The 11386-nt window shown below is 53.2% G+C and overlaps 1 protein-coding gene and 1 long non-coding RNA gene across 3 annotated transcripts in view; both read left to right on the forward strand.

Annotated features, from left to right (window-relative positions):
* LOC133541987 (ovarian cancer G-protein coupled receptor 1-like) overlaps positions 1-1139 on the forward strand; it is a 48952-nt gene extending 47813 nt beyond the window's left edge. For both annotated transcript variants that reach the window (XM_061885741.1, XM_061885742.1), the window contains 2 exons: positions 132-312; positions 389-1139. In XM_061885741.1, the coding sequence (XP_061741725.1) occupies positions 132-312; positions 389-762 (555 nt within the window). In that variant the 3' untranslated portion in view covers positions 763-1139. The remainder of the gene's footprint in view (positions 1-131; positions 313-388) is intronic.
* Positions 1140-2802: 1663 nt separating this feature from the next.
* LOC133541989 (uncharacterized) lies at positions 2803-4760 on the forward strand. Its single transcript, XR_009804029.1, has 3 exons — positions 2803-3359; positions 3460-3509; positions 4310-4760. It is a non-coding gene; the product is annotated as an uncharacterized LOC133541989 (long non-coding RNA).
* Positions 4761-11386: the final 6626 nt, after the last annotated feature.

Here is an 11386-nt window from a genome sequence, read left to right on the forward strand (position 1 = left end):
TTGCTTATTGGCATGGCTTTAGAAAATTCACCCATTTTTTCACCCCGAAAATTTAGTTGTCACTCATACTGATGCAAAAAAACCCAAAGTGATTCACGTTGGCCTAAATGTGGACTTTGCGATGTTTGCAGGTCAGCTACCTGTGCGTGCTGCGGGCTGTGGGTCAGAGTGCCGGCACACAGCCACTCCGGAAGACCAGAATCCGGCAGTTAGTAAGCAGCACCATCCTCATTTTCCTCATCTGCTTCTCCCCTTACCACATCTTCCTGCTGCTACGCACCCTGCTGGAGCGCGACTGTAACTTTATCACAGGTGCAACTTTCTTCTCAACAAAGCCATGTTTTGACCGTCACCTCACACCACCTGACCCCTGCCCTTGTTCCGACAGGGATATTCAACTATTACCACCTGGCTCTCTTGTTGACCTCTCTGAACTGTGTGGCCGACCCTGCGCTCTACTGCTTCGTCAGCGAAAGTGCCCGCCATGGCTTCTTCAGGGCCATTTTTCGGCCCGTGACCAGGTTTCTGTGTTGCTGCCTTGGTGGCGGGAACGCTGGTCTACCTAACGTCGCCACCGATTGCCAGGAAGTCCCTATTGACGTGACCACACTGACTAGGCTCTCCCATATGAGCAAGACGGTGATTTTAATCACCGCCGACGATAGAAAAAGAGTCATACCATTAACGTTACAGAACAGGAGTGATGGAAAGAGTAGTGTGGAGACAGAGAAAATGTCCCACACAAGTGTTATCATGAAGTGAATGGATCCAAGGAACAAACATCAGGGCTTGAGATGTCTGCAACTGAGAAGTGACCACTGCTCCCGCTCATGTGTTTACCATTTAGGCAACTGCACATCCATCACCATCACATACTTTACTATCTAGAAGACCACGCTCAAAGTTGTCGACAGTAGAGATGAGTCCATCCATCGCCACTGAGCACCATCCTACTACGGAGACGGGGTGGGATCCCATAAGCTTGTCTTCCTGCTACTCCTTTTCGGACTTTTTGAGTCGTGTAACTGTGAGCATGAGATCTGACCCAGTGTGAACTGTATGCACCTTTTGAAATAAACTCAAAGTCAAAGACTCTGAAAGTGAAGAAATAAAGTCAAAATCATACAACATACAAACAATTGCTGTTGAGAGTTAATTAAGCAATCATGTCGCTAAGCAAAAGTGAGCAATGGTGGGAGAAGAGCCTCGGTGAGAGAGGTGAAGAAGAAGCCAAAGATCACTGTGGCCGAGCTCCACAGGTGAGAGAGGTGAAGAAGAAGCCAAAGATCACTGTGGCCGAGCTCCACAGGTGAGAGAGGTGAAGAAGAAGCCAAAGATCACTGTGGCCGAGCTCCACGGGTGAGAGAGGTGAAGAAGAAGCCAAAGATCACTGTGGCCGAGCTCCACAGGTGAGAGAGGTGAAGAAGAAGCCAAAGATCACAGTGGCCGAGCTCCACAGGTGAGAGAGGTGAAGAAGAAGCCAAAGATCACTGTGGCCGAGCTCCACAGGTGAGAGAGGTGAAGAAGAAGCCAAAGATCACTGTGGCCGAGCTCCACGGGTGAGAGAGGTGAAGAAGAAGCCAAAGATCACTGTGGCCGAGCTCCACAGGTGAGAGAGGTGAAGAAGAAGCCAAAGATCACAGTGGCCGAGCTCCACAGGTGAGAGAGGTGAAGAAGAAGCCAAAGATCACTGTGGCCGAGCTCCACAGGTGAGAGAGGTGAAGAAGAAGCCAAAGATCACTGTGGCCGAGCTCCACAGGTGAGAGAGGTGAAGAAGAAGCCAAAGATCACTGTGGCCGAGCTCCACAGGTGAGAGAGGTGAAGAAGAAGCCAAAGATCACTGTGGCCGAGCTCCACAGGTGAGAGAGGTGAAGAAAAAGCCAAAGATCACTGTGGCTGAGCTCCACAGGTGAGAGAGGTGAAGAAGAAGCCAAAGATCACTGTGGCCGAGCTCCACAGGTGAGAGAGGTGAAGAAGAAGCCAAAGATCACTGTGGCTGAGCTCCACAGGTGAGAGAGGTGAAGAAGAAGCCAAAGATCACTGTGGCCGAGCTCCACAGGTGAGAGAGGTGAAGAAGAAGCCAAAGATCACTGTGGCCGAGCTCCACAGGTGAGAGAGGTGAAGAAGAAGCCAAAGATCACTGTGGCCGAGCTCCACAGGTGAGAGAGGTGAAGAAGAAGCCAAAGATCACTGTGGCTGAGCTCCACAGGTGAGAGAGGTGAAGAAGAAGCCAAAGATCACTGTGGCCGAGCTCCACAGGTGAGAGAGGTGAAGAAGAAGCCAAAGATCACTGTGGCCGAGCTCCACAGGTGAGAGAGGTGAAGAAGAAGCCAAAGATCACTGTGGCCGAGTTCCACAGGTGAGAGAGGTGAAGAAGAAGCCAAAGATCACTGTGGCTGAGCTCCACAGGTGAGAGAGGTGAAGAAGAAGCCAAAGATCACTGTGGCCGAGCTCCACAGGTGAGAGAGGTGAAGAAGAAGCCAAAGATCACTGTGGCCGAGCTCCACAGGTGAGAGAGGTGAAGAAGAAGCCAAAGATCACTGTGGCCGAGCTCCACAGGTGAGAGAGGTGAAGAAGAAGCCAAAGATCACTGTGGCCGAGCTCCACAGGTGAGAGAGGTGAAGAAGAAGCCAAAGATCACTGTGGCCGAGCTCCACAGGTGAGAGAGGTGAAGAAGAAGCCAAAGATCACTGTGGCCGAGCTCCACAGGTGAGAGAGGTGAAGAAGAAGCCAAAGATCACTGTGGCCGAGCTCCACAGGTGAGAGAGGTGAAGAAGAAGCCAAAGATCACTGTGGCCGAGCTCCACAGGTGAGAGAGGTGAAGAAGAAGCCAAAGATCACTGTGGCCGAGCTCCACAGGTGAGAGAGGTGAAGAAGAAGCCAAAGATCACTGTGGCCGAGCTCCACAGGTGAGAGAGGTGAAGAAGAAGCCAAAGATCACAGTGGCCGAGCTCCACAGGTGAGAGAGGTGAAGAAGAAGCCAAAGATCACTGTGGCCGAGCTCCACAGGTGAGAGAGGTGAAGAAGAAGCCAAAGATCACTGTGGCCGAGCTCCACAGGTGAGAGAGGTGAAGAAGAAGCCAAAGATCACTGTGGCCGAGCTCCACAGGTGAGAGAGGTGAAGAAGAAGCCAAAGATCACTGTGGCCGAGCTCCACAGGTGAGAGAGGTGAAGAAAAAGCCAAAGATCACTGTGGCTGAGCTCCACAGGTGAGAGAGGTGAAGAAGAAGCCAAAGATCACTGTGGCCGAGCTCCACAGGTGAGAGAGGTGAAGAAGAAGCCAAAGATCACTGTGGCTGAGCTCCACAGGTGAGAGAGGTGAAGAAGAAGCCAAAGATCACTGTGGCCGAGCTCCACAGGTGAGAGAGGTGAAGAAGAAGCCAAAGATCACTGTGGCCGAGCTCCACAGGTGAGAGAGGTGAAGAAGAAGCCAAAGATCACTGTGGCCGAGTTCCACAGGTGAGAGAGGTGAAGAAGAAGCCAAAGATCACTGTGGCTGAGCTCCACAGGTGAGAGAGGTGAAGAAGAAGCCAAAGATCACTGTGGCCGAGCTCCACAGGTGAGAGAGGTGAAGAAGAAGCCAAAGATCACTGTGGCCGAGCTCCACAGGTGAGAGAGGTGAAGAAGAAGCCAAAGATCACTGTGGCCGAGCTCCACAGGTGAGAGAGGTGAAGAAGAAGCCAAAGATCACTGTGGCCGAGCTCCACAGGTGAGAGAGGTGAAGAAGAAGCCAAAGATCACTGTGGCCGAGCTCCACAGGTGAGAGAGGTGAAGAAGAAGCCAAAGATCACTGTGGCCGAGCTCCACAGGTGAGAGAGGTGAAGAAGAAGCCAAAGATCACTGTGGCCGAGCTCCACAGGTGAGAGAGGTGAAGAAGAAGCCAAAGATCACTGTGGCCGAGCTCCACAGGTGAGAGAGGTGAAGAAGAAGCCAAAGATCACTGTGGCCGAGCTCCACAGGTGAGAGAGGTGAAGAAGAAGCCAAAGATCACTGTGGCCGAGCTCCACAGGTGAGAGAGGTGAAGAAGAAGCCAAAGATCACAGTGGCCGAGCTCCACAGGTGAGAGAGGTGAAGAAGAAGCCAAAGATCACTGTGGCCGAGCTCCACAGGTGAGAGAGGTGAAGAAGAAGCCAAAGATCACTGTGGCCGAGCTCCACAGGTGAGAGAGGTGAAGAAGAAGCCAAAGATCACTGTGGCCGAGCTCCACAGGTGAGAGAGGTGAAGAAGAAGCCAAAGATCACTGTGGCCGAGCTCCACAGGTGAGAGAGGTGAAGAAAAAGCCAAAGATCACTGTGGCTGAGCTCCACAGGTGAGAGAGGTGAAGAAGAAGCCAAAGATCACTGTGGCCGAGCTCCACAGGTGAGAGAGGTGAAGAAGAAGCCAAAGATCACTGTGGCTGAGCTCCACAGGTGAGAGAGGTGAAGAAGAAGCCAAAGATCACTGTGGCCGAGCTCCACAGGTGAGAGAGGTGAAGAAGAAGCCAAAGATCACTGTGGCCGAGCTCCACAGGTGAGAGAGGTGAAGAAGAAGCCAAAGATCACTGTGGCCGAGCTCCACAGGTGAGAGAGGTGAAGAAGAAGCCAAAGATCACTGTGGCTGAGCTCCACAGGTGAGAGAGGTGAAGAAGAAGCCAAAGATCACTGTGGCCGAGCTCCACAGGTGAGAGAGGTGAAGAAGAAGCCAAAGATCACTGTGGCCGAGCTCCACAGGTGAGAGAGGTGAAGAAGAAGCCAAAGATCACTGTGGCCGAGTTCCACAGGTGAGAGAGGTGAAGAAGAAGCCAAAGATCACTGTGGCCGAGCTCCACAGGTGAGAGAGGTGAAGAAGAAGCCAAAGATCACTGTGGCCGAGCTCCACAGGTGAGAGAGGTGAAGAAGAAGCCAAAGATCACTGTGGCCGAGCTCCACAGGTGAGAGAGGTGAAGAAGAAGCCAAAGATCACTGTGGCCGAGCTCCACAGGTGAGAGAGGTGAAGAAGAAGCCAAAGATCACTGTGGCCGAGCTCCACAGGTGAGAGAGGTGAAGAAGAAGCCAAAGATCACTGTGGCCGAGCTCCACAGGTGAGAGAGGTGAAGAAGAAGCCAAAGATCACTGTGGCCGAGCTCCACAGGTGAGAGAGGTGAAGAAGAAGCCAAAGATCACTGTGGCCGAGCTCCACAGGTGAGAGAGGTGAAGAAGAAGCCAAAGATCACTGTGGCCGAGCTCCACAGGTGAGAGAGGTGAAGAAGAAGCCAAAGATCACTGTGGCCGAGCTCCACAGGTGAGAGAGGTGAAGAAGAAGCCAAAGATCACTGTGGCCGAGCTCCACAGGTGAGAGAGGTGAAGAAGAAGCCAAAGATCACTGTGGCCGAGCTCCACAGGTGAGAGAGGTGAAGAAGAAGCCAAAGATCACTGTGGCCGAGCTCCACAGGTGAGAGAGGTGAAGAAGAAGCCAAAGATCACTGTGGCCGAGCTCCACAGGTGAGAGAGGTGAAGAAGAAGCCAAAGATCACTGTGGCCGAGCTCCACAGGTGAGAGAGGTGAAGAAGAAGCCAAAGATCACTGTGGCCGAGCTCCACAGGTGAGAGAGGTGAAGAAGAAGCCAAAGATCACTGTGGCCGAGCTCCACAGGTGAGAGAGGTGAAGAAGAAGCCAAAGATCACTGTGGCCGAGCTCCACAGGTGAGAGAGGTGAAGAAGAAGCCAAAGATCACTGTGGCCGAGCTCCACAGGTGAGAGAGGTGAAGAAGAAGCCAAAGATCACTGTGGCCGAGCTCCACAGGTGAGAGAGGTGAAGAAGAAGCCAAAGATCACTGTGGCCGAGCTCCACAGGTGAGAGAGGTGAAGAAGAAGCCAAAGATCACTGTGGCCGAGCTCCACAGGTGAGAGAGGTGAAGAAGAAGCCAAAGATCACTGTGGCCGAGCTCCACAGGTGAGAGAGGTGAAGAAGAAGCCAAAGATCACTGTGGCCGAGCTCCACAGGTGAGAGAGGTGAAGAAGAAGCCAAAGATCACTGTGGCCGAGCTCCACAGGTGAGAGAGGTGAAGAAGAAGCCAAAGATCACTGTGGCTGAGCTCCACAGGTGAGAGAGGTGAAGAAGAAGCCAAAGATCACTGTGGCTGAGCTCCACAGGTGAGAGAGGTGAAGAAGAAGCCAAAGATCACTGTGGCCGAGCTCCACAGGTGAGAGAGGTGAAGAAGAAGCCAAAGATCACTGTGGCCGAGCTCCACAGGTGAGAGAGGTGAAGAAGAAGCCAAAGATCACTGTGGCCGAGCTCCACAGGTGAGAGAGGTGAAGAAGAAGCCAAAGATCACTGTGGCTGAGCTCCACAGGTGAGAGAGGTGAAGAAGAAGCCAAAGATCACTGTGGCCGAGCTCCACAGGTGAGAGAGGTGAAGAAGAAGCCAAAGATCACTGTGGCCGAGCTCCACAGGTGAGAGAGGTGAAGAAGAAGCCAAAGATCACTGTGGCCGAGCTCCACAGGTGAGAGAGGTGAAGAAGAAGCCAAAGATCACTGTGGCGAGCTCCACAGGTGAGAGAGGTGAAGAAGAAGCCAAAGATCACTGTGGCCGAGCTCCACAGGTGAGAGAGGTGAAGAAGAAGCCAAAGATCACTGTGGCCGAGCTCCACAGGTGAGAGAGGTGAAGAAGAAGCCAAAGATCACTGTGGCCGAGCTCCACAGGTGAGAGAGGTGAAGAAGAAGCCAAAGATCACTGTGGCCGAGCTCCACAGGTGAGAGAGGTGAAGAAGAAGCCAAAGATCACTGTGGCCGAGCTCCACAGGTGAGAGAGGTGAAGAAGAAGCCAAAGATCACTGTGGCCGAGCTCCACAGGTGAGAGAGGTGAAGAAGAAGCCAAAGATCACTGTGGCCGAGCTCCACAGGTGAGAGAGGTGAAGAAGAAGCCAAAGATCACTGTGGCCGAGCTCCACAGGTGAGAGAGGTGAAGAAGAAGCCAAAGATCACTGTGGCCGAGCTCCACAGGTGAGAGAGGTGAAGAAGAAGCCAAAGATCACTGTGGCCGAGCTCCACAGGTGAGAGAGGTGAAGAAGAAGCCAAAGATCACTGTGGCCGAGCTCCACAGGTGAGAGAGGTGAAGAAGAAGCCAAAGATCACTGTGGCCGAGCTCCACAGGTGAGAGAGGTGAAGAAGAAGCCAAAGATCACTGTGGCCGAGCTCCACAGGTGAGAGAGGTGAAGAAGAAGCCAAAGATCACTGTGGCCGAGCTCCACAGGTGAGAGAGGTGAAGAAGAAGCCAAAGATCACTGTGGCCGAGCTCCACAGGTGAGAGAGGTGAAGAAGAAGCCAAAGATCACTGTGGCCGAGCTCCACAGGTGAGAGAGGTGAAGAAGAAGCCAAAGATCACTGTGGCCGAGCTCCACAGGTGAGAGAGGTGAAGAAGAAGCCAAAGATCACTGTGGCCGAGCTCCACAGGTGAGAGAGGTGAAGAAGAAGCCAAAGATCACTGTGGCCGAGCTCCACAGGTGAGAGAGGTGAAGAAGAAGCCAAAGATCACTGTGGCCGAGCTCCACAGGTGAGAGAGGTGAAGAAGAAGCCAAAGATCACTGTGGCCGAGCTCCACAGGTGAGAGAGGTGAAGAAGAAGCCAAAGATCACTGTGGCCGAGCTCCACAGGTGAGAGAGGTGAAGAAGAAGCCAAAGATCACTGTGGCCGAGCTCCACAGGTGAGAGAGGTGAAGAAGAAGCCAAAGATCACTGTGGCCGAGCTCCACAGGTGAGAGAGGTGAAGAAGAAGCCAAAGATCACTGTGGCCGAGCTCCACAGGTGAGAGAGGTGAAGAAGAAGCCAAAGATCACTGTGGCCGAGCTCCACAGGTGAGAGAGGTGAAGAAGAAGCCAAAGATCACTGTGGCCGAGCTCCACAGGTGAGAGAGGTGAAGAAGAAGCCAAAGATCACTGTGGCCGAGCTCCACAGGTGAGAGAGGTGAAGAAGAAGCCAAAGATCACTGTGGCCGAGCTCCACAGGTGAGAGAGGTGAAGAAGAAGCCAAAGATCACTGTGGCCGAGCTCCACAGGTGAGAGAGGTGAAGAAGAAGCCAAAGATCACTGTGGCCGAGCTCCACAGGTGAGAGAGGTGAAGAAGAAGCCAAAGATCACTGTGGCCGAGCTCCACAGGTGAGAGAGGTGAAGAAGAAGCCAAAGATCACTGTGGCCGAGCTCCACAGGTGAGAGAGGTGAAGAAGAAGCCAAAGATCACTGTGGCCGAGCTCCACAGGTGAGAGAGGTGAAGAAGAAGCCAAAGATCACTGTGGCCGAGCTCCACAGGTGAGAGAGGTGAAGAAGAAGCCAAAGATCACTGTGGCCGAGCTCCACAGGTGAGAGAGGTGAAGAAGAAGCCAAAGATCACTGTGGCCGAGCTCCACAGGTGAGAGAGGTGAAGAAGAAGCCAAAGATCACTGTGGCCGAGCTCCACAGGTGAGAGAGGTGAAGAAGAAGCCAAAGATCACTGTGGCCGAGCTCCACAGGTGAGAGAGGTGAAGAAGAAGCCAAAGATCACTGTGGCCGAGCTCCACAGGTGAGAGAGGTGAAGAAGAAGCCAAAGATCACTGTGGCCGAGCTCCACAGGTGAGAGAGGTGAAGAAGAAGCCAAAGATCACTGTGGCCGAGCTCCACAGGTGAGAGAGGTGAAGAAGAAGCCAAAGATCACTGTGGCCGAGCTCCACAGGTGAGAGAGGTGAAGAAGAAGCCAAAGATCACTGTGGCCGAGCTCCACAGGTGAGAGAGGTGAAGAAGAAGCCAAAGATCACTGTGGCCGAGCTCCACAGGTGAGAGAGGTGAAGAAGAAGCCAAAGATCACTGTGGCCGAGCTCCACAGGTGAGAGAGGTGAAGAAGAAGCCAAAGATCACTGTGGCCGAGCTCCACAGGTGAGAGAGGTGAAGAAGAAGCCAAAGATCACTGTGGCCGAGCTCCACAGGTGAGAGAGGTGAAGAAGAAGCCAAAGATCACTGTGGCCGAGCTCCACAGGTGAGAGAGGTGAAGAAGAAGCCAAAGATCACTGTGGCCGAGCTCCACAGGTGAGAGAGGTGAAGAAGAAGCCAAAGATCACTGTGGCCGAGCTCCACAGGTGAGAGAGGTGAAGAAGAAGCCAAAGATCACTGTGGCCGAGCTCCACAGGTGAGAGAGGTGAAGAAGAAGCCAAAGATCACTGTGGCCGAGCTCCACAGGTGAGAGAGGTGAAGAAGAAGCCAAAGATCACTGTGGCCGAGCTCCACAGGTGAGAGAGGTGAAGAAGAAGCCAAAGATCACTGTGGCCGAGCTCCACAGGTGAGAGAGGTGAAGAAGAAGCCAAAGATCACTGTGGCCGAGCTCCACAGGTGAGAGAGGTGAAGAAGAAGCCAAAGATCACTGTGGCCGAGCTCCACAGGTGAGAGAGGTGAAGAAGAAGCCAAAGATCACTGTGGCCGAGCTCCACAGGTGAGAGAGGTGAAGAAGAAGCCAAAGATCACTGTGGCCGAGCTCCACAGGTGAGAGAGGTGAAGAAGAAGCCAAAGATCACTGTGGCCGAGCTCCACAGGTGAGAGAGGTGAAGAAGAAGCCAAAGATCACTGTGGCCGAGCTCCACAGGTGAGAGAGGTGAAGAAGAAGCCAAAGATCACTGTGGCCGAGCTCCACAGGTGAGAGAGGTGAAGAAGAAGCCAAAGATCACTGTGGCCGAGCTCCACAGGTGAGAGAGGTGAAGAAGAAGCCAAAGATCACTGTGGCCGAGCTCCACAGGTGAGAGAGGTGAAGAAGAAGCCAAAGATCACTGTGGCCGAGCTCCACAGGTGAGAGAGGTGAAGAAGAAGCCAAAGATCACTGTGGCCGAGCTCCACAGGTGAGAGAGGTGAAGAAGAAGCCAAAGATCACTGTGGCCGAGCTCCACAGGTGAGAGAGGTGAAGAAGAAGCCAAAGATCACTGTGGCCGAGCTCCACAGGTGAGAGAGGTGAAGAAGAAGCCAAAGATCACTGTGGCCGAGCTCCACAGGTGAGAGAGGTGAAGAAGAAGCCAAAGATCACTGTGGCCGAGCTCCACAGGTGAGAGAGGTGAAGAAGAAGCCAAAGATCACTGTGGCCGAGCTCCACAGGTGAGAGAGGTGAAGAAGAAGCCAAAGATCACTGTGGCCGAGCTCCACAGGTGAGAGAGGTGAAGAAGAAGCCAAAGATCACTGTGGCCGAGCTCCACAGGTGAGAGAGGTGAAGAAGAAGCCAAAGATCACTGTGGCCGAGCTCCACAGGTGAGAGAGGTGAAGAAGAAGCCAAAGATCACTGTGGCCGAGCTCCACAGGTGAGAGAGGTGAAGAAGAAGCCAAAGATCACTGTGGCCGAGCTCCACAGGTGAGAGAGGTGAAGAAGAAGCCAAAGATCACTGTGGCCGAGCTCCACAGGTGAGAGAGGTGAAGAAGAAGCCAAAGATCACTGTGGCCGAGCTCCACAGGTGAGAGAGGTGAAGAAGAAGCCAAAGATCACTGTGGCCGAGCTCCACAGGTGAGAGAGGTGAAGAAGAAGCCAAAGATCACTGTGGCCGAGCTCCACAGGTGAGAGAGGTGAAGAAGAAGCCAAAGATCACTGTGGCCGAGCTCCACAGGTGAGAGAGGTGAAGAAGAAGCCAAAGATCACTGTGGCCGAGCTCCACAGGTGAGAGAGGTGAAGAAGAAGCCAAAGATCACTGTGGCCGAGCTCCACAGGTGAGAGAGGTGAAGAAGAAGCCAAAGATCACTGTGGCCGAGCTCCACAGGTGAGAGAGGTGAAGAAGAAGCCAAAGATCACTGTGGCCGAGCTCCACAGGTGAGAGAGGTGAAGAAGAAGCCAAAGATCACTGTGGCTGAGCTCCACAGGTGAGAGAGGTGAAGAAGAAGCCAAAGATCACTGTGGCCGAGCTCCACAGGTGAGAGAGGTGAAGAAGAAGCCAAAGATCACTGTGGCCGAGCTCCACAGGTGAGAGAGGTGAAGAAGAAGCCAAAGATCACTGTGGCCGAGCTCCACAGGTGAGAGAGGTGAAGAAGAAGCCAAAGATCACTGTGGCCGAGCTCCACAGGTGAGAGAGGTGAAGAAGAAGCCAAAGATCACTGTGGCCGAGCTCCACAGGTGAGAGAGGTGAAGAAGAAGCCAAAGATCACTGTGGCCGAGCTCCACAGGTGAGAGAGGTGAAGAAGAAGCCAAAGATCACTGTGGCCGAGCTCCACAGGTGAGAGAGGTGAAGAAGAAGCCAAAGATCACTGTGGCCGAGCTCCACAGGTGAGAGAGGTGAAGAAGAAGCCAAAGATCACTGTGGCCGAGCTCCACAGGTGAGAGAGGTGAAGAAGAAGCCAAAGATCACTGTGGCCGAGCTCCACAGGTGAGAGAGGTGAAGAAGAAGCCAAAGATCACTGTGGCCGAGCTCCACAGGTGAGAGAGGTGAAGAAGAAGCCAAAGA

The sequence above is a fragment of the Nerophis ophidion genome, linkage group LG24 (genome assembly GCF_033978795.1).
Source record: "Nerophis ophidion isolate RoL-2023_Sa linkage group LG24, RoL_Noph_v1.0, whole genome shotgun sequence".
In the NCBI taxonomy this organism is placed as follows: Eukaryota; Metazoa; Chordata; class Actinopteri; order Syngnathiformes; family Syngnathidae; genus Nerophis; species Nerophis ophidion.